Source organism: Telmatherina bonti, assembly GCF_933228915.1.
Source record: "Telmatherina bonti genome assembly, chromosome: 18".
NCBI classification, from domain to species: domain Eukaryota; kingdom Metazoa; phylum Chordata; class Actinopteri; order Atheriniformes; family Telmatherinidae; genus Telmatherina; species Telmatherina bonti.
The window spans coordinates 23,504,562-23,531,279 of NC_136616.1; the positions used below are offsets into that span (position 1 = coordinate 23,504,562).

The 26,718-nt window shown below is 40.9% G+C and overlaps 1 protein-coding gene across 4 annotated transcripts in view; it reads left to right on the top strand.

Annotated features, from left to right (window-relative positions):
* Positions 1-26,718, top strand: part of LOC306769091 (receptor-type tyrosine-protein phosphatase delta) — a 128,501-nt gene that overhangs the window by 11,405 nt on the left and 90,378 nt on the right. For all 4 annotated transcript variants that reach the window (XM_079257606.1, XM_079257607.1, XM_079257609.1 and 1 more), the window contains exon 2: positions 20,532-20,726. In XM_079257606.1, coding sequence (XP_079113732.1) covers positions 20,615-20,726 — 112 coding nt within the window. In that variant the 5' untranslated portion in view covers positions 20,532-20,614. The remainder of the gene's footprint in view (positions 1-20,531; positions 20,727-26,718) is intronic.

Genomic DNA, 26,718 nt, shown 5'->3' on the forward strand with positions numbered 1-26,718 from the left:
TGAATCCACGTCAAGGTCTTTACACGTAGGTAAGCACTGTTGAAAGGACTAGCAAAGAGAGACTAGATGGACTCCTGTCCGATTAGGATACATAATGATGGGCTTCAGTATTCCCCATGGTCTCACAGAGCAGGTGGTCTTCATTTGCATCCCCCATGAGCTTACTTCCTCCCTCCTCCTTGTCCGTTTATCTATTACAATGGCTGCAGGTGGAAATCGGATGACTGTCAAATCACCCTAATGTTGTACAACATTCTATAATGTGAGCCTGCACATACACACACACACATGCGCAAAAGAGTTAACACAAAAACACAGCAAAGTAAAAGGGAGGGAGAGAGTAAAAGGACTGTTTTTAGAGTGTTTCCCATTTTATTTTTGCTCTGTGATAACCTCTGTCTTTACATTCATGTGCCGGTAGGCAAGGGCCCTAAACATCAGTAGCCTGTATAAAGTGATGGAATGTTCACATTAAAATTCGATCTCCTGCATCAGTACATTCATTGCTGGTCAGAATGGCGACTATAAATTGCTGGCCATTATTTTCGATTAACTACGCCGACACCATGGCACATCACATTTCTTTTCGTTTTTGCCCCCTGTCACAGTTGCACCATATTTTCAGCGTTGTTTCATTTTAGATTGTCCTAAACCATGATAACACAGATCAGCAAGTGTCTGCACACTTGCTGATCTTATTAATAGCTCAAGTTGCGATAACTGTAGTTTTCCACGTCCTCAGTTGGTATCTCGATCTTCAGGCACATCCTTTCCAGTGCCTTAAGAGCAGAGACAGCGGTGCGGGTGCAAAGGGGCAAACTTTTTTACTGATATGCTAAGCTAGTTTATTTCTTCAATCAGAGGTATGAAGGCAAACAATATGGCTGTTTTTGAGCACGATGACACTTTTTGTGTGAAAGATGTTTACTGCCCTGAATGAGAAATGAGTGTAATACCTAGAGATGTAGATTGTTTAAAAAACTTGCGGAAGGAGGGTTAAGAAAAGGAATAAGAACATTAATGGGAGAAAATAAATCAAGATCATGACTGTGCTAGATTTCACAACATTTGGAGCTTCACATATTAAACCTGAAATGCAAATTGGATGGCATGGTATCTGCTAGTTGGCTGCCAGTCAACATCAGGGATAACAGATGCACAACACAGGAGCAGCAGATATTACATCGTTATCATTTGATTGTTTTAGGATACAATGGCCGCTGTCCCAAAGCAGGAAACTTACAAAAATAACACCCAATTTATGTGCATCCACATAATTGTCTAATATGTTCTACTATATGTAGACACAACTGATAGTATAGTTGTCTTGGCATGCAGGTACTGCTCATTTGTAAAACAAGTTCAATAGGGCAAAGGAGTGAAGTGAATCTGAAGGCAAACTGAATGCTAAGTTCTTGTTTTGACAGAAACAAATTGTTGTGTCAGTGCGGAGACTCCGTCTCTTAGTTCTTAATGAGTTTATTGGTAATCGATGTCCTTTTCTTGTCTGCTGGCATGTGACACTGAGGCCGTGACCCAAGAGGTCCGTTAGACAGTGGAGTTGAGTAGGTCAGTGAGGATTGCTAGTCACTTGTTCATACTTGGGCCGACAGGAATGCCCCAGTTTCACCTAGGTGAGAGGAAGGCAGGAAATGAAAGAGCTTTAGTGCATCGACTTTTTCTATTACTGCAAGGCACAAGGTCTTTATATTAAATGAAATAAGGCTGCTGCCTCTCCTATTTTGTTCCCTAACATCTTATTTCTTTTCTTTAAGTTGCACCACCAATATGCCCTGCAACCAAGTCTAATTCATTCAGTTTGGGAACAGTTCACTTCAAGAAAACCTTCTCAAAGAACTAGTTATGCTTTAGTCTCAAATACGGCACAAAATGTTTGTATGCCTGTCCATCAAAGCCTGTTAGCGGAACCTCTTCTCTAGTGATTCTGTAAGCATCCTGCTGATGTAGACAATTTATTTTTTGATGGTGGTTTTTTCACAGACGGGGCCTGGCCTCCTGGTATGGGTCAAAACATTTGACCTTACCCTGGCGAGCTCTCAGTCTGTCTGCCAGGATTTTATTCAGCCCCATTGAGTATAACAGCAGGGTTTGACCCGGATCAACGTGGCACTGCCAACTTTGATTTCATTGAGGAAACCCAAGGCCTATTGAGAAATACTGATCAAGGGTGGCGGATGTTTTTGAATCACGCTGCTGAGACTTGATATATTCAGGAGTCAAATAAGCCTACTGAAACACGGCTTGCATTTCATTTTAGAAAAAAAAATGACTCAATGGACCTGGCAGGGTGCATGAAACATAGTCTTTTCACTGTGGCTCACATCCACATACAAACATACACACTTCTTTCAGTGTCCGTGCCTTTGTGTGGTTATTTACCACAGCATAAAGCAAGCCAAGGAAGTGTGTGTTGGGGGGATTGGCAAATGAAAAACAATTGGGCCAGGTGCCAAACTCAAATCAAGCATGTGGGCTCAATAAAGCACACTTTATTGATTTGTGAGTTATTCATCATTTGTTGTGGATGCAGAGAAAGTTCCTGAGAAAATTCTTTTGGTGAACAGTTCAGACTTTGAAATAAATCGTTTGACAGATCATCGATGACCATAGAATATGACAGTAAATGGCCTGATATTGATTTATTTCCCAATATAACCCCCCCCCCCCCCCCCCCCCCCCCCCACACACACACACACACACACAAACACACAAACACACTCACCCTCCCCCCCACCTATTCTCGTCAGCTGTTGTGCTTAAAGCAAGACCAAGCACTCTCATGTGTATTGAATTTTTGTCCAGCCTGCTTTCACATGTGAAAATGAGGATTTATTTTGCCCTGCTGCTGGTAAGAGAGCATGGGCTCAACTAGATAAATGGGGACAGAGAAAGGATATACATCACACAATGTTTAATATCTCTCATGACAACAAACAGCATTGCTCGTGGTAACATGCAAGCAGCTTAGACTCTCAAAATGCAAAAATGGCAGCTTTGTTTACTGCATTCACAATAAATGGCTGAGGCCCCGCTGTCACTCACAGATGGCACTTCCTCTGAGAAAGAAAAAAAAAAAAAAAAACTGCAAAGCTAGTGACTCGTAGTAATGCACTGGCATGGCGGCAGCCATTTTGCACAACCTCCGGAGGCACTGATCGTCACAGAGAGGTGTTGGCATTGTTTTGGCACCGGCCTGACTCCAGGCTCAGAGTAGTAAGTGATAGCCAAGCTGGAGCTTGTCAGGCCTGACGCAAATTACTTTTGACATCTGTCCACACCATCTCTCTTTCCTCATTGGTCGCTTGCCCTGAAACACTGACCTTGGGGTTTCTGTCTCTGTTGTTCCACTGCCCCAAAACTTCCCTCAGTGTGACACTACTTGCATGTTTTTGTTTTTATTAAGCTGACGTTTTAGGCCCTGAAAAGTGACATTTAAACACCTTCATGTCGTAATGCCTGCTCCTAAACGACGTTGGTTTGAAGTAAACAGTTTCTAAATTGTCATCCCGCATCGTGTCTCCTAAAAAAAAAAAAAAAAAAAAAAAAAAACATAACAGGAATGTAGGGAAATTGCTGTGACGTATATTAAATCAATTACCTTCTTGGTAATTTTCACAAGCTGATTTCTTTTACACAATTTCATCAGCATTATTTCTACTAATCTTGAAGGTTTTTCCTTATAAAAAAAAAAGAAGTTGTTAAAACTCCACACAGAGCCCAGTGTTGACAAGCTGGCAGGAGATGTCAGACATACTGTGCTGTGAGGAAGTGAAGCTATTGCCAACATACAATGTTCTGTCGCCTGCAGAAAAGGTCAGTACGGGAAGCACATCCAGACACAAGCATGTCTATTTGGCATATTGAATCAGTCTTTTTTTGTTTGTCTAATTACACACATGGAGAGATTACCAGTTCAAAAGTCGCAACTACATGCTTGTATTGTTCCAAGTCAACAGTGTTATGTTTGCAAAAAGCAGCCAAGTTAGTAGATAGCCAGTTAGACCCTGGCACTTCTTGCAGTTGCAGATCATTAGTGCTGAATAATTTGTCCTTGTGAATCACTGCTTTAATCCAAATCCTCAATCAGTCGCATTTACAGCGTAGCATTGCTCCCTCCCCCCCTCTTGCACTGCACATTATTTTACATTATGCCACTGTGACTCATCATCAGCCCTCACCCCTGGCCTCCCTTATGAGGTAATTAAGCCCCTGGTTGTTTGTTTAGTTGCCTGCATGTGTGTCCTGTATAAAACACACAAGGGGTGCATGTATTCTTCCTACCATAAACCCAGTGAAACAGTGGGACATGAGTGGTGGGGAGGGGTTGACTGTGTTTTCATGTGAGAGTGTGTGCACTAATTAGGCAGGCAGAAACATACTGTACGAGCTTCACTGGGCAACAGCCAGCTGAGAACATCTGGAATCGTCTTTCATACTGACTTCACACTTACTTGTGCACACTCATGAAATTAGAAAAGATATCTATGGAACTGCAGTGTGATAAGAAAGCGTAGGTCAGGCATGATGGGTCACATGAGCTGCTATTTAAGTCGGCCAATATTTTAAGCCTTCCTCACATCACTGCCCCAACCCCCATGTCCCCGAACAGAGTCCTTGTTTTAGTGTAATGGTGCCATTCTCACATCTCTCGAGAGATTTGAATGCCACCAGTCAAGAGGGGAGGACCTCATAAACCCCCTAGCTTTGTGTGCACCTATGAAGCATCAAAGCCATGCTCCAAGAATAAAAAAAGAATTTGGATTCAAAGTGGGGTCGACATCTTAAATAATCCTCCCCTTCCAGCATTCATTTTACTATCTGAGTTTGTGTTTATTAACTGAAGATGAGCTAGCTATGGCACCAGCTTTTTTATTGCCTGCTCTTTTTATTATTTATTTCTTCTAAAGTCACTTCTTCTGTCTATTAAACTCTGGAAACACTCATGTCTGTCCTCTATGAAAGCAGAGCTTTTTCTTGCTAATATCAATGGCACACTTCAGCTACTCCCACTCACTGTATTCGTTCAGAAGTCCAATTCAGGTTCCTGCGTAGGTGCTCTCTTACCATTGCCTGAGATGCATCATTTCCTGTGTATAAAATGAATTCATATTAAAAGAAAAACTGTTGTCCAATGCTGAAGGGAGAGAGTGAATAAAAAAAAAAGAAAAGCGACTGAGTTAGCATTCTGAGTATTTCTTCTGTACAGAGAGCTCAGTGAGCCAGCTGAAATAGTGTTTCTCTGGGCTATTGATTAGCTGGTTAGGCCATGAAAAGCCAGGGCCAAGACAGCCACTGTACTCCCTTCCCCTGTCTTACCAATGGCTACTATTATGTCTGTTTTTTTCACTTTATTTTATACTCCCTCCCCCCACAGACACACACATCATTTATCCCAATCTTCTCCATGTACAGTATTTGTTGCCCTCATTCTTGTACTATTCATGCGTACTTTACTGTTCTGCTGTTGGAGGAAAAGCCCCTGCATTCTGCTTGCCAAGTTAGATCACAGGAACCCAGCTGTTCACAGTCAAGGGCCGCTTCTTTTATTAGTCGTCAGGAGGCTGACCTGGTAGGGCAGTGAGAGGGAGAAAGAGTGGGTGGCAGGAGTGCAAGGGCAGTAGGGGGCACATATTTCCCAGCTGTTAGTCCACAAACTCAGCCTCCCTGTCAGAGATTAAATAGATCAGCAGGAATGCAAGCGTATACACAAAGGTGAGTCAAGACAGCTGACACAAAATGGATTGAGATGGCCCTCTTCACTAGGGATAGAAGTTGCCTTCAAGAGACCCAACCATATTTTACTTTGTTTTTTTTCTCTTCTTTTTTTACACTGAGGACTAAAGTTTTGCATACAGCACCACCAGGATGTAGAGTGAGATAAGTCTCAAGCCAGTATGAGTGCATTACCTTAACACCCCAACAACTTACCCTGTTTTTTTGGGGTTTTTTTTTGCCTTGTTTCTTTTACATACACCCCCTTTCTATGTGACTTCTGTCAGCAGAGGACTGTTTTACAAGCATAGAAATGGTCAAGTGGGACACAAAAAAGCCCCGAGTGCAAAATTATATTTCAACCTATATAATCAGACTGCCTTTGTGCCATTTTAATGACATTATTTCATTAAGATTGCAGAGACAGTCCTTACTAGTTTTTTTTTTTTTTTTTCTTTTGCCGCCTCCCTCTTTGTCTGCTTCATTTCTAACCACACTGGAAACTCAGAAGGAAGTGAGGATGATGAGAGCAGCTCAGGGTTCTGCCATTTTGTGCGGTGAAATTTACTGTGACAAGCAAACATGCTGTCTTTTAGCAAAACATGTGACAGTGGGAACTAAGAAACTTCACAGTTTGCCTTACATGAGGTGCTCAGAAGACTCGACTGGAAATTTAAGCAAGAATGTTTGGCACATCTTTGCCTTAAGACACTGTCTTTCTGGAATTACTCACAATGCCTATATTATATTTGCATATTTATGAGAAATGGTTGTCACAGTGATTAAGTTAACTAGGAGCCTGTTCCACAGAGTGTAGATAATGGAGTCATATAAAATGTGAAAGTCAAAGGGTATTTTCTTAAAAGTATCCCTTTAATGTTGCTGCAGGGATCCTAAAGTTTGGTTGAGTATCTTTAGCTCTTTCTGTTTCTTGTGAACTCCATCTTGTCTTGTGGACACTTAAAGTATTCAGTGATGCATGTCGGACCATAAACTATGCTTCAGGATTGTTTTACCCTAAAATTGATAACTTACAACATTACCAAACAAGCTCTCCATTTTGCAGTTAGCGTAAATATTTTCAGCAGACATTCAACTTGTGTTTGATCAACATAGAGCCAATATGGACTTAATAACTAAGTGCTTGAGACCAATGTAGCTCAGTGGCCCCAGACAAGTAATTAGAGTTCACACTGAGGCTTGTCTCTAAAATACAGTCATTATCCCAGCAAACACACACCCTTTCCAGGTCACATAACTTTGTCTGCAGCAGTAAAAGTGGTTTATTTCTGTATTGTGCCACTATAATAGTAGCCCCAATCCACTTGCCCACATTTTATGAGACACAGAGTGATTGGGGGCGACTGTGAGATTCAATAAAAGTGTGGTAACACAATTGGGCCAACACGAGGCAATTGTGTGAGCTTGAACATTTTTGTCTGGAATTTGTGCTTGATTATAGCTGTTTTACATACCAGTGTATATGATGCACATATAAAGGAGTTTTCATCACCCTAATTTACTAAATAACTTGCGCCTGCTCCAAATGAAGCTAGCAAAATCTTTACAGCCCCCTCAAGAGCCAATCAGCCATCTCGCAATGAACCACCAGTGTTTATGTTGTCCTTTTTTTATACAATAGTGCTAGTGTATGGTTGTCGTTAAGCTCAAAGGTCTTGGCAAGGATCATGCTTTTCTTATTGCCTACAATTTCTGAGAAAGACAACAGGTCTAGAGGACAAAAAATAGGTCTGCAGTGATGATCTTTAAATAGTTATCAGAGCTGCACTGCATTTATTTTCTGTTGAAAATGTATAAAGATAAGTATGATACAAATATAGTGTTGCATAGAGTTATGTTCAACTCGTTTAAAACCCTTATCTTTGATAGCTTTTTATAGAGTGTGACTGTTAGGTAAGATGTTGGTTGACTCATAATAGTACAGTATAATTCTGAAGCAAAACGGAGCAAGTGTCTCATAACAGCATTTTACAATATGTTACTATGGATAAAAAAAACACACACATTATGCTTCTTCAGGATTTGGTGAATCAGTTTATATTGAGATTTTTAGTCCACCTTTTGGACCAGATCCAATGACGTGCTCTCCCTTTTTACTCCCAAGAGGCACCACTTGACTGAAGATATGTAGGAGGATCCTGCTTAAACTCTGACTTGCAGCCTCCGAGGGACTCACTCTCACAGCCTATATACTTCATCTAATGAACAGAGGAAAGGGAGGATGACTGTGCTATACACAACACAGCTGACACCAGCACCAATTTATTTTACCTAATATCCACAGCTCTTGACCTTTGGCCCTCCATAGGGCTTTGTTTGTATTGAAAGCAACATGCCACTGTCAAAGATGCCTGATGTCTCCCTAAAGGGACTTGTCAGTTTTTGCTGCAGAAATGTGCTGCTTAAGCTATTGGTGGCAAATCCACACTTGTTCCGACCATGTGTTTCTTTCTCTGTGTGTATGTCTGCCATTGTCTTGTCAGCCCTCTAGTGTTTTATGCATGCTGCTCATTAGCCAGACAATGGCCACTTATGATGAAATGCCATTCAGGGCAATATGTCAGCAAATCCCAGGGATGAAAGACGGGAGGGGTAGGAAAAAGCCGTGTGCTCAGAAACTAACACACGACCGAAGGGCTGGAGGTAAAGAAAGGTGAGGTAAATGTAAAACAAATTATAGAAAGAGTCCTTGGAGAATTTTAGAAGAAAAGGGGCAATGTGTTATCTCACAAGCATGCTTGTACACATTTTATAGACATTAACTCTAAATAAAGAAGACCGAGAAGACCTGAGTTTGACCCAACAATCTGAACCCCTGTCCTGTGATGTTATAACTAAATCCAGTGGGTCAGACTGCTCGGCCCTTATGTACTTGTGAGATCCAGCAGAGAGAGAGAATGTGGCACTGCTTCATGAAAGCCACAGAGACACTGCTGCAGCCCAAAGTGAGGCAGTAGCTCCATCCAGTGTGTGCTTGCTCCCCTCCCCTTACATCACCCCGTCTGGAGGCAGAAGGTGGGGAGGGGTGCAAGATTAATGATGGTGCTAACCGCGTATTTATCATCCAACTGGAGAGTAATGCGACACCTTTCTAATCTGAATATACTTCATTGGGCTGTTATGGCACACAGCCCCAAGTCCCATGTATGTGTGCGTGCTTGCTACTGTGCGTGTGTATGACTGGACGTGTGTTTGAATGTTAATCATATCTCCATGAGCTTGTGAGTGAGCATGTGTGTGCTTGTAAAGGCACGAGATACCAACCAGCCGCCATAAATGCTTATGCTATCTACCATGGCAAAACAGCCCTGTGGTAATTAGATAAAGATGAAGTTCCTCTTTCCAGCACGTTGGGGCAACGCTCCCCAAGATCCTCTCTTCTGATTTGTAGCTGCGTTATCAGGTGAACACTCTTCTACCACCCTCTTCTCCATCTCTCCATCTAATTCTTCCGCTACTTCTTTTTGGCACTCAGCAGAAATCAAGACGGATGTGTCCCAACAGAGATGGGGAGATAGGGACTGTACAAGGCTGAGATTTGGGCTGATATGGTCCACATTGGTCCTCCACTTCACTCCAATAACTATTAAGAAACTTTAAAATAGAAAACCACATGGGTTAGATGATATTTTGTTGTGGGTGTTTCCAGATGGGGAGACACACTCTGTGTAGGTAGTTTTGTTGGTACACTTGGGATATGTACCAATTATGCCAGTCAGTTACAGTGGGCAACACTTACTGTCATTATTTAAATCCTTTCTAGCATGGAAAGCACAAATGATGGGCATAAAAAATATGATCTATTCACACTCTTTCATTCAAGTGTATTATTGAAGGGTCAAAAAGTTATGTCAACATGTGTGCTAGAATTTCTATAATTCAAAATGGTGATCGTAACATCGATGGTATGTTTGCAGAGAATAGTATATGTTTGGATCCTGTTCAATGGGCAATTGTTTTAAAATTTACTATGATTGAAAAGGTACAGCTTCAGTTTCTTGTTTTCTCACGATTCAGCACCTTAATTATTCAAAGTACAAAATATTAGATCTATACTACTTAGCAACTGCAGTCGAGACATGATAGATGAAAGTGTTTTGCTTTAACGGAATACACTCATTTTTAAATTTTCCATATGTGGAAATATTAACTTCGTGTTTAATTTTTAAAATGCTCTCTAAGGGAACAAGGGGAAGAAGGGAATAGAAAAGCACCTTTTAATCTGAGAGATGCGGCTCTAAGGTAATACACAAGCCAACCTGCCCATCTAAACAAAATTACATTAAAGTAATCTCAGAAGCAAAATCACCACATGCAAATTCCAGATTTAAACCTGCAGTTCGTGTGTCCATGAGGGTCTGACAGGTTGCGTATCATTGTTTCTCAAGATCACATGCAGTTGTATAAACCGCTCTCCAATCCTTCCTCAACAAGGGAGAATGAACTTGGCTTTGAAAAAGGTCAGACACTCACAAGAAATATAAAATGCAATCATCTTATGGATATTCACAAGTTAAAAAATTTAACTGCCGTCATGTTCATCTTTTGACTTGTCACCATTGGTGGTTCAGCAGCAGACTTCTTGATCCTGGTTCATTTCGCAGCAAACGTAGGAACCTTTTCAACGTCCATCATGTCAAAGAAGAATAATAGTTCTTATGCCAGAACAGCACAGGCAGACACATAATGTTTCAGTGTCATTACAGCCCTGAGCATCTTTGGCCAGACTTCAACACATATGAATCCCAAGAGGGAGGGACAGTTTATCTGTAGCAGTCAAGCAGCTGGTGTCTGCCCCAAAGGCTCCAACAGCCTCGAGCTTTCATTGCCACTTCAGATGCTAGTCATTTAGCAAACAAGTCAATCATGTGTGAGGCAACTGCGAGTGACTTGCCAATGTCCCTAGTCATCTTGGATATACCAATGAGAGGGCAAACAGGAGTCATGGCATGCTGGGTTATGGAAATCAGGTCAAATTTGTCATCAGCAAACTATCTGGGTCTGGAGTTCTCCTCAACAGATTGTGGCTGTTGAAAGTGTTTGTAATAGTAAAGAATCATGGGACACTGCTGTTGTCAGGAGTCCAGCTCTGTTTATTGATTTTAACCTCTTTTAATGGCCAGTGCCAGAATGCAGATGCCATAATTAGAGTTTTGAATTACAGTAATGTCCAACTAAATGAGCTGAGTGACACAGTAATGTTGTGGAACAACAGAAGAATGTGTGTGTATCCCAAAATATAAAATGTCGGTTAGGCAAATTAATAGTGTTCCTTAAACACTGTGTTTGTTCAGCTTTGTGTCAAATAGCTTCCAAGATTTAAAAAAAGGAAAAAAGAAGAAGAAAGAAAAAAATGGTTAAAAATACTAATTTAAATTCCTCTTGAGAAAATAAATGTAGTTTAGTACCCAACCCCGGCAAATTTAGTGGTGCAGATCACAGTAGATAGCTGCATCATCGTAGCCTTTGGGAAATTAAAAAGCAGACATATCTGTCTTTTATCTCAGCTCTTGTCTGACAAAACTGTTGTAGATATGCTGAATGCCTAGGAGCTAGTTTGAGTTCGACAGCTGATAATGTTAGTGGCAGTAACTCTGTTCAAGCCTGAAACAGTAAAGACAATCTTTTCTTGCAGAAAATGAGGATAAAGTTTTGGTTTAATTTGAAGCATCAGCACTTCAGAGTGATAAAATTTTAACAGAAGTTGCACAATAAGATAAGTGTTTGTAGTTGTTTAACAAAAAAAAAGAAAGCAAAAGAAAATAGATCATTATATTCACAAATATTTCCTGCTAATTCAAGGGAACTGGACATGTTTAAGTTCAACAAATGTCTGAAACCAACAATTGTCTAAAGATCATTGGATTGTACAATCTGCGTCTGTGGAAAGTTCCAGTGTTTACATACAAAACTCAATTTCTAAAGGTGAATGACTTTTGAATTTACTTTTGCAGTCATGTGGCAAAGAGTCTAAATGCAATGTAAACAGAAAACCATGCAAGGCCATGCTGCTAACAAGGTAACCCTTGAATTCAAGGTTACAGTCTGCTGCAGTTTCATAGTGCACACACACAAGTGTTTGCGCACACATTTTCATATCACCAACCTGTCTACCACATCGAACACATGTGTTCATGCATGCAAGGAAATATACATCTGTAGTGTCTTATTTGGCACAATCTTATTGCCTCTCTCTTAATGAAATGCTCAATTAGGATCTTTAAATAGGTAATTATGCAGTGCCTAATCCCACAGCTCCTGGGCCCTATCTCATTTAGATGACATTTGAGCAGGCAAATTGGGAGGGGCAGGCTTTGGGGCTGTAGTTTCTGTCATCAAAAGCCCTCGTGGTGGCACAGGCAGCCCTGTTAATGATGAGGAACATCCAAGCAGTCAGTCAACGACTTCCCGTTGAGGACCACTGACAGCATGGGAGATGGCAATGTCAGGTTTGACAGTGTCTTCATCATGTTTGTTGGATGTTTGGGGGTGGACTATATTTGGTTGAGGGTGAATTAATAGAGTTTCTAGGAAGCACAGCGTTGGAAACAAAAGCTATTTGTTTGATGTGGGTTCTGAAGATTTTAATTTAACAATTATCAATTTAATTTTATTTTTTTTTTAAAAAAGACTAAAGGAGAGAAAATGACTTCCAAATGTCAAACTGTGCATGGTGCTTGATGGCAGACAAAGAACAGTTTTGATTTTGTACATTGACATTTGTTTGAAGGTGGCATTTGATTTGAATTTTAATCTTCAAATGGTGAAGAAAAAGGATGACTTGTTCATATTCACCAGCAGAATAAAAGGCCTTATTTTAGTACTACAATATGCCATTAATGGGAACCACACTTTTTTTGTGGCTGTAAATGCTTGTCTTGGTGAGACAACCAGAGAATAATTGCATTTACCGAGGGTTAAACTCTGGCTTTCTCACCACTGAGTTGCACAAGCAGCCTTTTCTGAGAACAATGGCTTGGCTTAGCTTTGCTTTAAACACCTTTCAAGGTCATCCAAGAGCTAGCTTTTCACATCTAATAATCAGCACTACCAACATCAAAGTGCTCAGTAAACCTTAGTAAGGATATACTTGAAATATTAACACAACTTTCAAAAATGGTGTCCATCCCCTCTTAGCATGTCCTCTGACAGACTTATCAAGATTTAGATGGAGGGGCAGGAATAACATAATTCTTCCTCCTTCTGTGTATTCAGCAAAAACACATCTGTGATGATATTTTTTGTCCCATTGCCCCCAAATGTTGACACTGACAGATTTTCATGCAAAATAGCTTTGATAAGCAGATGCCTCTAATGCTGCCTGGCTTTTCTTTCAGTTGTTGACTCAGCTTTTCTTATCAAATCTGAGCAAGAAGTGACAACAGAGTCCATAATAAATTGGAAAAACAAGAATAGCTGTCAGTGCCCTTGTGGACCCTGGTTTGTGTCTTTTTTTTTTTTTTTTCTGAAAACCTTTTAACTGACTTGAGAAAGGATACTATATATGAATGATTTAAATCATATAGTTATATAAAAGAATCATTATATTATGTAAATTAGTACCACAACAAAAAGTTGCCTTTTACATGTCATAAAAGTGTCGGTGGAAAGTATTCATGATAGCCATGAAACAGGGGGAAAAAAAAACAAACACCACCCTACGACTTTCTGATAAAGTTACTTTCAAAGATTTCCTCAATGTTGCTGTAGTGCTACAATACAGCAACCATGATATAACATTACATTTTAGCTCAGGGTACATCCAGACCAATTTGCATTTAGATAATGGGAGACACTTGGCATTTTAATTATTTTTCTTGCCCTGTAAGTATGGCATGTATGCCCCAAGCGCTTCTTTACATCTTTCATGTAAGCCTAAGTAGTGTATTTACATACCAAATGGTTTGGCATGTGTACAAAAGGCAGTAAAATGTCAAGAGAACACAATGCACCTTGTTGTTCAATTGTTTCTATAGATAAGGAGGCAGATTTGTGTTGGCTTATGCCATATGTATTAGAGACCAACACAATTCCCATCATGTGTTATTTATGATTTTCAATAGGGCTGTATCCTCATGGTTTTGTGCCATGGCGGAGGAATGTTGTTTGTCTGTTCGGGAGCTCTGTACTTTCCATAAAACGACATGGGCTCAGGCTAGGAACAACCTCCCTCTCACCCTCCTTCCTCTCTCTCATTTTCTGCCTCACGGAAGTGAGATTATTCATCCTCCCACAGACCGTTGGTGTGCTGGGGGTAGATGTCAAAGTGCCAGGAGCATGTGGTGCAAAGGGTGCGCATGCTTGTGTATGTATGTATTTGTGCAAATGAATGCCTTAGTCTACATTTTTGAGCATGTTTGTGTAGGAGTTGTGCATTTTAAGCTGCATCCATTTGCTTGGATGTGGTCCTGAACTCAGAGTATGAGACTTTGAGGATGAGAAGGGTTTACGTGAACCATGTATCTTCTTCTCCCCCCTCTTCCAACCTTCTGTCATCTTCCCCATTCATGCCCTTCAGGAAACAATACATTTAAACTGCTAGAGGGGCCTCATAGCTATCATCTCCTCCTCAGCGATTCCTGTCTTTTCTCCTTCCATCCCTCATTCTTCTCTTCCATCTCTCTCGCTCAACCTCCGTTAGTGGTGTGAGCAAAGGCGGAGTGTGAAGGAAGAAAAAAAAAATCTGGCAGAGAGGCACGTTCCCTTGCTTTCCTCCGTTGGTCACCTTTCCTGCTCTCCAACTAACAATGTGTTCTCCACCGTTCCTCTCCTTTCTTTTTCTTCCATATTTATCCCTCCCGTCTTTTTCTCTTGCCACTTTTTCCCCCTCTGACTTGTTGTTCCCCTTATCCATTATATTTCCAGCCCTCTGCTCCGCCTTTCCTCTCACTCCCTCTTTTTTTTCTGCTTCATAATATGTAACATGATTTAGCCCTTCCCTACCCCTGTTCATGCGGCGTAAATTTAATCCTAACCATTCTAGGTTGGCTGCGGCTGCTGCGTCTAGCATTTTTTTTTTTCCTCGTTTTCCCCCCCATCTTGCCACACTCGCTGCTCCCGACACAATAGACTCTTCAAGATTCAGCCTGTTTGCATGATAAGAAGTTCTTTCCTTATACTAAATGCTGATGCGGAAGGTCAAGCACAAGCCGAGTGGCACATGCTTGTGCTATAGAAGCCTCCCACACTGTGACAAACAAACACGGCACAAGTGAAGGCCTCCCAACAAGCCAGTAATCATTTGAATAGTTTACACAGTTCGCGTGCTTACCAAAGGGCTGACTGTACTCTGTTGTGTCTTCTGCTGCCCATTGAAAAGGCATTAGTGGCATCCATTAGCGCTCAATAGGAAGTGTGTTTACCAGTGTCAACAAGGTCAGAGGAGGTGATTCAAACATGGAGACAAAGATAAAATAGGTTGCTTTGGCTTTTTTGCTTTTTTCCTCCCCTTTAAATTCCCCAGCGTCCCTCCAGATTGCCCAGTAGCTCCATAACCTTGTGTGTGTGAGCGTTTGTTATGCTTTTGTGTGCACTATGTGTTGGTATGCGTTGAAAGAGCAGCACAACAGGGCACAGGGATAATCAGTCACTAGACTGCAGGTCAGGGTCTTGCACTGTGGGCACCATCCATCTGAACTCAGCAGCTGCTAGTGGAAGGTGGCAGGAGGAATGAGTAGAGGGAGAAAGATGGGTGATGAGATGGGGAGTGAGAGAAGGTGGCGAAGTAGATCAGGGAGAGGGAAAAGTCAAGGTGAGGCTGTTGAAAGCTAAAAAAAAAGGAGTTAGGAGGAGGAATTTATGTGAAATCAGGTGTCTTGGCTGTTTAAGTTAAAATGTATGCTCAAGGTCCGTGTAGGTGGGCGGAATTGTGAAAGATAAGAGAGTCCTTCTTGCACCCAAACAAGTTAACAGTTTTTAAAATGCAGCCCTTGACCTGTGTTTTTCATCTAGAAAATTGATTTACCTGTCAGATTCCAGCTTTTTTATTTTATTTAATTTTATTTAAAGGGTAAAAAAAACAACAACTGTCACCTGATTAGAGTTCACAGGCAGGAACAAAAGTTGTTACTTTATAGTATTTCTGCAGTGACATTACAAAGGCCACATCATTTTTCTTATATGAAAAGGAAAACCGCTTTGAAATATAGTACTAATTTCGCACATAGACATAGGAGATGGGGTCGTGATCATTTTCATTTCCCACCATCACAGCAGGTGCTTTTAAACCAATTATTAGGCAAACAAATGTCATCAGATTCAATTAGCTTCCCGCTGTGTGTTTCATGTTGGGTGGTCCATTCATAAGAAAACAACATATAAGCAAAAAGACAAGAGCTGCAGCACTGGAAAAATTTGTTTGTCAGAAATTACTTAGTCTTGCAGCGAGAGCCGTAAACCATGATTTTCCTCAAACAGAAAGTCTGCCGGCACCACCCAAAAGGGTAGTTTATGACCGTGAGAGGCTGGTTTGAGGGAGGTCAGAGGAGGCAGGGAGGCAGTTGGGAGGGGGGGGGGGGGGGAGTAAATAAGTAAGTATAGCAAATAAACTCTTCTGATGTGTGGTTGTCAGGGTCTTTCATGTGGAGGCTGCACTTCAGGGCATAGCTTAGCCTAGCTTGAGGGATGTTATTACACATGCCGGCTAATCGAGAGCGATGTGTGAGAAACGGCCTTGTCACTCGGTCTTAAATCACACCACAGCAAACAGAAGAAGAAGAAAATAGCAGTTTAGGGGCTGAAAGAGGAGACAAATAGTGGGAAATAACACGAGCGAAGAGTAACAAAAAGATTCAAGTACACATAACTGAGACGTGAGTAGAGCCTGAAAGGTGATATGGCAGCGATTAAGCATGAACTTGAGGCAAAGATTAGAAATAGCTGCAGCTAGCCTGTAAAAGGAAAAAAATCATTTTGACATGACCTAAACTTAACATAGGATTACAATGTTTGGACTTTAAAAGGATAGAATATGTGTAGATGAATGTGGTGGCCTTTTTTCATTCATTCTGCTTATATAGATATAGATATAAATCCTCCTGCACAAACACTTGGGGTGCAAACATCTATCTTTTCCATTACAAAGCTTATAGAGAAATGGAAGTGCTCACATTTAGGCTAAATCACTCGTCTTAACACAGTGTTTTTGTCCCAATGATAGGACCTAATGGTATTGTCTCCATGCATCTGAGTCTCACAACAGTCCCTGAGCCATGTCACGTTTTTTCACCATATATGATTCAAACATTTCCTTTCTCTGAAACCTTATCATGTAGTCTGTTTAAGTGACGACATATAAGCAAACACAGTAACAAAAATCACATACACAAACATACATAGATACACATACATAGCACATACATATCACAGTATGAAAAGTGTAAGCCTGGAATGTAATTATTGCATTCCATAACTTTGCAACTCTGGTGGGAAATACAAAGTCCTGCCTCGCAAATTTGTATTTGCTGTGCCTGGCTGGGCATGATATTATAACATAGTTCAGTATGCCTCACACACTGTGCAGTTTAGCCATGCTTTGTCCTTGCATGTGTTGGACTAATTACAGACGGATTGGCCTTAATAGATTTGGTGGCATTTTTGTGGCTGCTTTGGTCTGTTAGGATAAAAGAAACACAATTCCACTTTTTCCTTCAAGTTCCATTCAGTCTGTGCATGAGCCTGAAATTACAAACACCCCATTTCAAACCCCCCTGGAGCTGAGCAATGTGAAGTTAGTCAATTTGCACAAAGGATGAGCATAATTTGGTACAACTGCTATGCTTTAATCCATGTTGAAAATGTTAAAAATTGCCCCATCAGTAGCATTCTTATGTAAGCTCTGGTTTCCCACTGGTTTGTTTTCGGTTTTCCGAACTAATACAGCATGTGAGAGAGCATGGAAACACATTTGGCATGACACTGATGTTTTGAACCTGGTGCCTTGGTGAGCTCATAACCATTCTGCTTGCATTTGTTCTCATAATAAGTTTATTGTGGTATGGCTGGAGAGTGGAAAATATGGTCAATTTGTTTTTGCTTTTTTTGCTTTTTTTTTTTTTTTTTTTTTTTCCTCCTACCCTGAATAATATTGATAGTCAAAAAGACCAGAATGCCAAACAAGCACGCTCTAATGAGAATGGAGACCAGTCTTTATGAAGAATATAAACATCCCACCCTCATTCTTTTTCACATTTCTGATAAGAATCATGGGGAAAGAGAGAGAGTAGACAGCTCAACGGCTCCTTTCTTTTTTCTTGCCACACACTCCCTCCTTTTCTAATTAACATGGTGCATGTTGTCAGGCTTTGTTTAATAATGCATGATTGCTATCAGCAGCAAAATCCTTTGAATGGAGCACAACTGAATGGGAACACAACAATACCACCAGAGGCTCTGGAAGAAAGACAAGATTGTTTTTCTTTTTTTTTTTCTTCTTCTAATGTAATAAATGTTCAATGGGAAGCATCAGTGCCACCAAATGTATGAAAATGAAGGTGTAGGCTGTCGAGGATAAAATAGTTGATGGCAAAGCCACCTCGGAGGAGTCAGAAAAGATCATGTGTCCATATGTGGATGAACACAACATCAATGCAGCACTAAGGTGACATCAGTTGTCGGGTAACAGTAGAGCTAGCGAACTGCAGCCATTCTGCAGGGTTTAGGTTTGCTTGTCACCCTTTTGGACGTTAAGAAGAATTCTACAGCACAATTTGCTGGAAGGTATTTCCACTCAAAATTACGGCCAATTTCAAAGTTTAGTTTCTTTTTTTGTTTGTTTTGTTTTTTGTTTTTTTTTTAATCAGCGATGCTTTCATGAGGTGTGTTTTCTCTGAGTATATAGTAGACTCTTGCATGGCACATCCTTTTAGTTGTCTCACCAGTGGTTACACAACAAACAGATGGTTTTTCTTTGCTTCCATCAGCTTGTGTGTAATAGTGCAAATGGGCGTGTGTATGTGCAGGTTGATTATAGAGAAGGGGAGGGCTGCTGAGCACTGCAATGTCAGTGCAGCCTCGCGTCATTTTGGAAAATTCACACTTCATTAATTAACTCACAGGCCTACCACTTTGATTCGGCGAGAGGAGACGCATAAAACAATAAGCTGAGGAGACAGACAGCTGTACCTGAGCTACGTATGGATCATGCGGCAGCTTTATCCCCTTACGCCCGTCTCAGTTTTTCAGTCCAGTTGATTTTAATCAAATTCACTGTCGTTACGAAACACAGCTCATGTGAAAATTCGGGCTAGTGTTCTCAGATGTTTGTGTAGGCATACGCGTTTGTGTTTGTGTGTGCGTTATGTGTTGGTGGCGGCATGCACGGGGGATGAGATTGCCTCAAATTGATTCCCTTCGCCACACGTCCCCCGCTCTGCGCGCTCGCTACCAGCCCTGCGGCGCTTGGAGACAGGTAGTCGTGTCTATCTCCCCCCAACACAAATCGAGTGTGACAGGTGCGCTATCTTCCCGTCTTTTCTGCCATTTACAGCCCACAGAAATGAAAGAGGGAAAGCTACGAGCGGGAAAGAGGATGATTGGTAACAGGGAAATGAGGTACTTTGTCATCATCGGGCCTAGTGATTTGGCTTAGGGGGGTCTTGTTTTTCCTTTTTTTTTTTTTTCCCCCCTCTTAATAGGTGGCGGTCATATCTGCAGATAAACAGTCCAACGTGATATTGCTGCTGCTGCATGCTCTGCTACTAAAACTACACAATCACAGAACTTCTTGGATTTTTCTCATGCTGTTTGATCTTGAACTCCACCAGTCGCTACAGCTGAAACAACAGTTTCCTGCAGAACAATGCAGGCAGGGTAGCTAGTACGCTAACCCCTGAATACAGTTTGACACTCAGATTAGTTGGGAGCTCTGTTATGAACTGAAGTCTACTGCAAGGCATCCATCACCAAGGATCAAGCTCAAGCTTAAGCAAATGGATGACAAGGGATAGAGGCAGTCTGCAGCTAATACTAGCTCACTGTATCACATTGATTTTTAAAGCCATGTAGCGGCTCTTCGCTAAAAGGCTGAAACATGAATAGAAACGGCTGGCCACAGTGTCTTAAAGGTTTTCTTTGGTGCTTGTAGTACTGGGTAACAGGGGAAATCTTTTTTGGCTTAAAAGCTAAGTTACAGCCATCACTTTGAATAGGACTTAAGATTTATTAAAACATCTACAATGAAAAGACGTTGGGTGTATGAGAACTGTAACTGCGTCCTTATTAATCTGCATCGACTTCTTATAGGACAGGACTAAGTTTTATCAGATGTCCAGACTGACTATAGCTTCTTTTTTCCTGTCAAATCTTCTTTAAAAGGGGTTGTTCTTAAGGTGATACAGATATCACTGCTGATCAGAGGGAGAGTTCAAATGATTGCATCCTATGCAGCATATTTAAATGGTGCTCACAACCTAAGCTGTGAAGACAAAATCATGTTAACTCACCCTTTCATCTATGGGATTTTTTTCCTCTCTTCAACTCGCTATCTCTCTCCTTCTCATGCACACGTGCACACGCATTGTGTGAAGTGACTATTCCATTTAGAGAACTGTCAGAATATACCCCGTGAGCACATCAGGCTCTTCCTATCCTCTGTCAGCTCCAGCCGAGGCTGTGTGGGGGTATGTCAGAAATGTGCAAGGATAGATAAAACCCGTGGAGCCAAACAGCTTTGTTTCATTCAGTCCCTCTTTTTCTCTCTCTCTCTCTCTCTCTCTCTCTCTTTTTCCCCTCCCTCCTTCCTTCTTCTCCATCTTCCCATCCTTCCTTGCATTGCATAGGCTGTGAATACCCTGCATCTGAGAAATCAGACCAGACTGACTCACAGGGCTCTGTGAGCCAGTGCCACCGAGGCTGCCAAAGCATGCTGGTGCCAAGCTGTCCCACCATGCACAGAGCCAGACCCACGCTGCTGCTGCTGCTGCTGCCGCTGCTGCTTGTCCAGGGTCTGCTCCTCCACCTCGCCGACGCTCAAAGTAAGTACACCGAACACTTTCATGTAAGCCTCAAAAGGAAAAAATCCTGCTTTGGGATGCAATGCAAAAGATGGAAGTTTTTATATATATATATATATATATATATATATATATATATATATATATATATATATATAAATTTAAACATCACATGCAAAAACACTTAAAGTAAAACTTTTAAAACTTAAATACTTGGATACAACTTCTTCATTAAACACTAAAAGCTGATGTTAATACTGGATCATTTGGCAGTATGACCACCTCTTCCACAGGTACGAGAGAAGTTTTCATTAAAGACACATAATTTGCCTAAAACTTGCTGAAGCACAGTTCAGTACTTGACTTAGAAGAAGTCAAATTTTGGGATGAAATTCAGCATCTGAACCTGGCCTCAGCCCCACCTAACTTTCACTCTTGAACTTCTCTGTGCAGAATGTTGCATGGTGATGCGCTTTAAAAGGATCTTTTCCAAACTTATTTCCAAAGGAGCTTTTTTTGTTTCCTTAAAAACTTTTAGATTAAGTGAAATAGTTTATTCACATAATCACCATTCTCAAATGCAATGTGAAATAAAATCACTTTTATTATTAAGAAAACAGAAAACTATTAAGGTGTTGTAAACATTAAAATCTTCTTAGAGTAACAGCTGTAAAAATATCTTTTTTAGTTGTTGTTGTTTTTTTTTCTTTTTCCAACACATGCGTAGTCTGTTAACAAATGAACCCATTAAGACTCAATGCACCCTGCAAAAATGGACCAATATGCAGACATATCAGGTTTTAATGGATTAGAGAAAACATTTTTTTTTAAAAAAAGGTTTATATGGATGTTTTTCACTTGAATAAACATGCTGCTGCAGCTAACCTGCAAACCTTCATCAGTTCAGCTAATGGAAATTGTCACAGCTAAATGTGAAATTCAATAGCTACAGGTAATTAACTTACCTGCACATAGTTGCCTAAGTTGTATGCAGAGCTTTTCTTTGCTACTTTAGCAAAACTGCATAAGAAGTGATGAATTCAATAAATTCATTTGCATTAATATGATTACTGTTTGCCCATTTAGCTCATTTTGACAAGTTTCCATCATTATTTTACACTGAGATCGCACAAATTTAAATGGTACTCAAGTAAAAGAAAAATGACATGCACAAAACATGCACACACAAGCAGAGAAAATAACAGCTCTATTACTAAGTTCAGGGCAAATGCTGTTTATGACTGCACTCTTTGAGTTCTGCATTTTTGTGCAGAGAAGCAGCTTTTCAGGGAATCAACTTGAGTCCAGTCTGTAAATGAAAAAAGGTTAAAAGTAATTCTAATGTCAGACTTTGTGACCCGGGAATGTGTCCACTGCAAAGTAGTTTCATTGTGAGAATTTCATGATTTTTGGATATCATAGTTTCTGAAAATTGGTACTTTTTATGAGTCATAAAATGTATCAAAAGGCCATCTGTAAAGCTGGTGTGTAAGTTTGAGAATGTTGAGCTATATTGGTTTGACTCTCGCGCAGCTTTGTGTTCGTATACATATTGCACTTCTCCTATACATGTCTTCATCTCACCAAATTTTAAAATGTGTTCTAGATGAGTTTCCATCCCTTTTTTCACAGTAAAAACCAGAAATGCTCAGGCCTCAGCCAAGACTATCACAATGAGAAATCATTGGAATTGAGTTACTTGACATCAGACACTTACTCGTTGATGTGTGACAACAGTTTTCAAACCTCATTGAGCTTCGGTCCTACACCAAAGATTCCCCTTCTCCCACCTTCTCTCCTTTTTTTTTTTTTTAAAGTAAGATCCATGAATCATTAGCTTCTGGAGTCACAGTGGGATGAATAAAGTTTTATTGCTCCCTTTACACTCACTGAAATCCCCTCCGTTCGGCTGCATATCTCTGACTGAAAGGATCATTCACCCAAGGTCATATACAACAGAGCCACGCAAAGTGAAATTGATGGGTGAGATTTTCAACTTTGTGCTTGAGAAATGTTCCCTGCAATCTCTCCAAATGTGTTTTATTTTTCTTCCCTTCCTCCCGCCACATATGTCTCTCAGCAGGGGAGAGGCAAATGGAGGAATGTATTCTCTGTTTATCCGTCGTTTTATGTGCTGCTCCGGGATTTATTGACACAATTTAATTATGGGTCCCTTTCAAAAAGGCATTAACGGTCGATAAACGTTGCAGAGGAAGCACTTGGAAGTTATCTCTTCCAAAACTTCAGTCTTCCCGATGTTAATTTACAAAACATTTGATGATGAAAATAAGTGGAGAAAAAAAAGAAAACTTAGTGAATTTTTCCTGCAGAAGACTGTTGGTAAAACTTCCAGACTTTTGCGTCTGATGACAAATGTAACGGAGACCTGCACAACTGTACTCACCAGCCCCAAAATCCTGACGCCTAATGCCCCCCCCCCCCCTGCAACCCCACCATTAATTTCCTTCCTTTAGCTGTCTGGCTGTTAGCAGCTGCTGTTACTCCATACTCTCCTTAAACAGCTGCGCTGGGTCATCATCCCGAAGCCAAAACAAACTTATCATGAGGGAGCCACGGTGGCTGTCTGTTAATGACTGAGGAGGTGTCTGGGAGAAGGGGAGGTCATGGGGCTGATGTGTGTGTCCTGTCTGAAACCCAAGGTGTGAGGAAAAAAGCGCCTTTTCTAATCCAGAACCACTTCAGGCTGTACATATTAGCTCTGGGATTTATATTTAGTTCTCTCTGTTCCTGCACTGCCTGATCTCCCACGTGCGTGTGTTTGTTCCCCGCTTTCCCAGCTTCCCCTCCATTGTTTTTCTTCCTAATCGCTCTCCTGCCAATTTTCTCCTCATTTCTTCTTTGGGCTTTTTTGTCTCAGTTTTTCTGCCTGGCTCTTTGTCTTTCCCCCTACCTTCTCCCCCCTGTTATTTGGAATCAGTGCAATAGCTCTTTTCCTGCAACTCACAGCAGCCCTAATTCCTGCTACACTGTATCGCGCTGGCGCCCTGACATATCCATCCTAGATATACGGGGAATTTTTTCTGCATGTGCACCGAGAACCTTAGTGCACACCAGTTTAACAGACTAACAGATCAGCACCAAATCTGACTGCTTTTATAAAAAAAGCTGCTCTTTTTGTCGCACTGGGTGCATTTGGGTGTGAGTTAGCCTCCGGCTGTGGACACAGTTGAGAATATGAGACACGAGAGCAGAAAATGGCTGAGTCTGCTTGCTCAACAGATGGCACGATCCTCCGAGTCACTCTTTCCCTGCATAGCGGACACTCCAGCCCCTACTTAAGAAAAATGACAAGGAAGCTTAATATATTAGATGGCTGTCATTTTTTTTTTGTTTCACACCTTTTAATTATTTAAATGTTCCTTGGTTCCAACTTTCCTTTGCAAAGAACATAGAAAAAATTAAAAGGATTCTTTCTATATATGATTTTTATTTCTTACAGAATTTTGTTTTTGGCTCTCTCTCTCTGTCGTTCTATTTCATTTTCTTGTTCACCCTGGCCCCTTTACTCTTCATTTGTGGCGTCTTTAATGTGTGTGGCAAATTGAGCTTGGCAATAGTTTGAAAGGAAAGGGGGCATAATTGTCTTTGGTGAGCTGAAGGGACAGAGAGCGAGAGAGGCAACAAACAGTTTATCTGTCTTTTGCGGAACAGTAATGCAAAAATCAAACATTCGAGATGACAGCAGAGCTGGAGCCACAGAGCATCCCCACCTGAGAAGCGATAAAAAAAAAAAAAACAGCCTCAAACTTTATTGTAGGAATTAGCTCTAAAAAGCATTAAAGGCCGTATCATGACCTCAACACAGATACGAAGTAAAAATACAAGTAGAACTATGAACAATACCTGTAGACTTTATGTTTCTTCTGAACAACAGATGAAACAAATAAATTTATAAAGGTGGAGATACTTTTTGAAAGTGTTAACATGGAACATTTATTTTTCCACGGTACAGATTGTGTAGCAAAGATCCGTTTTGGAAAAGCAAAACAATCAAACATCCTTGCTTCCTCACAAATTACCAGCCAACATCTACATTATTTAGTTTGCTCTAACCCGTGCTGAGTTGGACCATGTTGCATCCTAGGCCTAATTGTGTTTTAATTGATTCCTGCCTTTTGCTGGCGGTTGCTGTGGTGAGTCCCACTGAGCCAGCATGATTCTCTTTAACACGTCAAACGAGTATTGACGGGCTACCCTTGCTTCTGCTAGCATGAAGATGTTAGAACCCAAACCTCATCTCCCTCACAAGCACAACCAAGCACTCACAACCTCGACAGGCATCTAATCTGTGTAGTTCTTTTGAGCCTGCAATCAAAGGTGAACCACACGGGACGGAATCAGCAGATCGTCTATTGATGCTACAGTTCTTTTTGATCCATTGCAGGGTGAAAAGGGCTGGATGATGCAGGGTGGTTGCACGATTCTTCACCAACAGCCATGTTTCTATGTTAGTTGATTTTGAGTATAATTGTAATGTCTGACTGACTCAGTTAAGATACTTTTTTTTTTTCTTTGCATGCAAATAATAAGTATTATTTACGTTTATCAGGAAACGTGCCCAAGAATGTGTTTTGCAAGTACAAGCAAATACAGAAAGTTGTCATGAATGGACAGCAGTTGCGTCCATGGTGTTTGAAGATCACTTTAAACATCCTTGAAAAACTAACCGAATAAAAACCAGAAAAAACTAAAAACAGGCTGCAAGTCTAATGATTAAGAACATGTGATGAAAAGCAGCTTGCAGTATCAATTTACGATTGCAGGATTCCAGATACATGGATGTGAATATATACCCACAGATTTATCTTGTAGCATGTCCAAAAGCTAATGATACCCCCATTCCTGTGATTACATCAGGCTGTAATATGTGTGTTTTATGCATGCCTGGCCTAATATGAATTATTGTAAAATAGTGTTGTATTTGCATATAGGCTTCCGGGCTGTACTGAAATTAGCATTTTTACAACAGCTCAAATTAAATCCCTGTGCTTAATTTGCCTGCATGCTAATTTGATTTAAATTGAGTCTATTCCATTCCCTTTTACTCTCATACCCCCCCCCCACACACACACACACACACACACACACACACACACACACACACACACACACACACACACACACACACACACACACAAGCCAGGCACATCCATGCACCCGCGTGTACGAACACCCAGATTGCACTCTTAAGAGCTGAAGCCTACATTCACCCCCCACACACTGCCTGGTACACATCGAATTAGACACACAAATAAACACACACAGAGCTTACATGTTTGTGTGCCCACATTAGGTGACATTAAAGACAGAGGGGAACGGAACTCACGGCGGGTTTGATCCAACTTTAAATCACTGTAATTCCTCAAGTCTACCACCTCGTTCATCATTCTGCCGGACACTGCTCAAGTGGAAATCTCATTGTTGGCTCCACTCGTTCATTTCAAAAACGTGTCCTGGTACAGTATATCCTTAAAACGTGCGTTGATATCTGCAAGGGGAGAGAATGCATCGCGTTCACACTTCAAATAAATGTGGTGCGAACACCTTCGGCTGAGTGTGGCAGCACTTAATTACCATCTAGTTGTTTTGGATGAAGACCTTGTGACAAGGCTTGGAATCTGAGATAAAACAATGTTATCAGCGCCATGCAAGATGCTTCTTGCTTGCAGGTTGAACTAAATGAGTAAGAAGTCATTATCATTTTCTTCCTCTGTAAATGCCCATACTGACTGCTTGTCAACAATGTGCTGTGCAATTATGTTTGAAGGTTGTATCAGAGCCATTATTAACTCGATGAATACAGATTTCTCCCACAGCTACTCAAGTGTATTATTTAAGGCCATTAGCCTCTTATGTGTATTGCAGTAATTTTGCCTTGGACTTGGACTGCGAAAAACGCACAAAAGCCAAGCCGTTTTGCTCACACCCCTGACCCTCCCACTTAAGAAAAGTAGATAATCACATGCAATACGGACATGTTGTACAGGCCTGC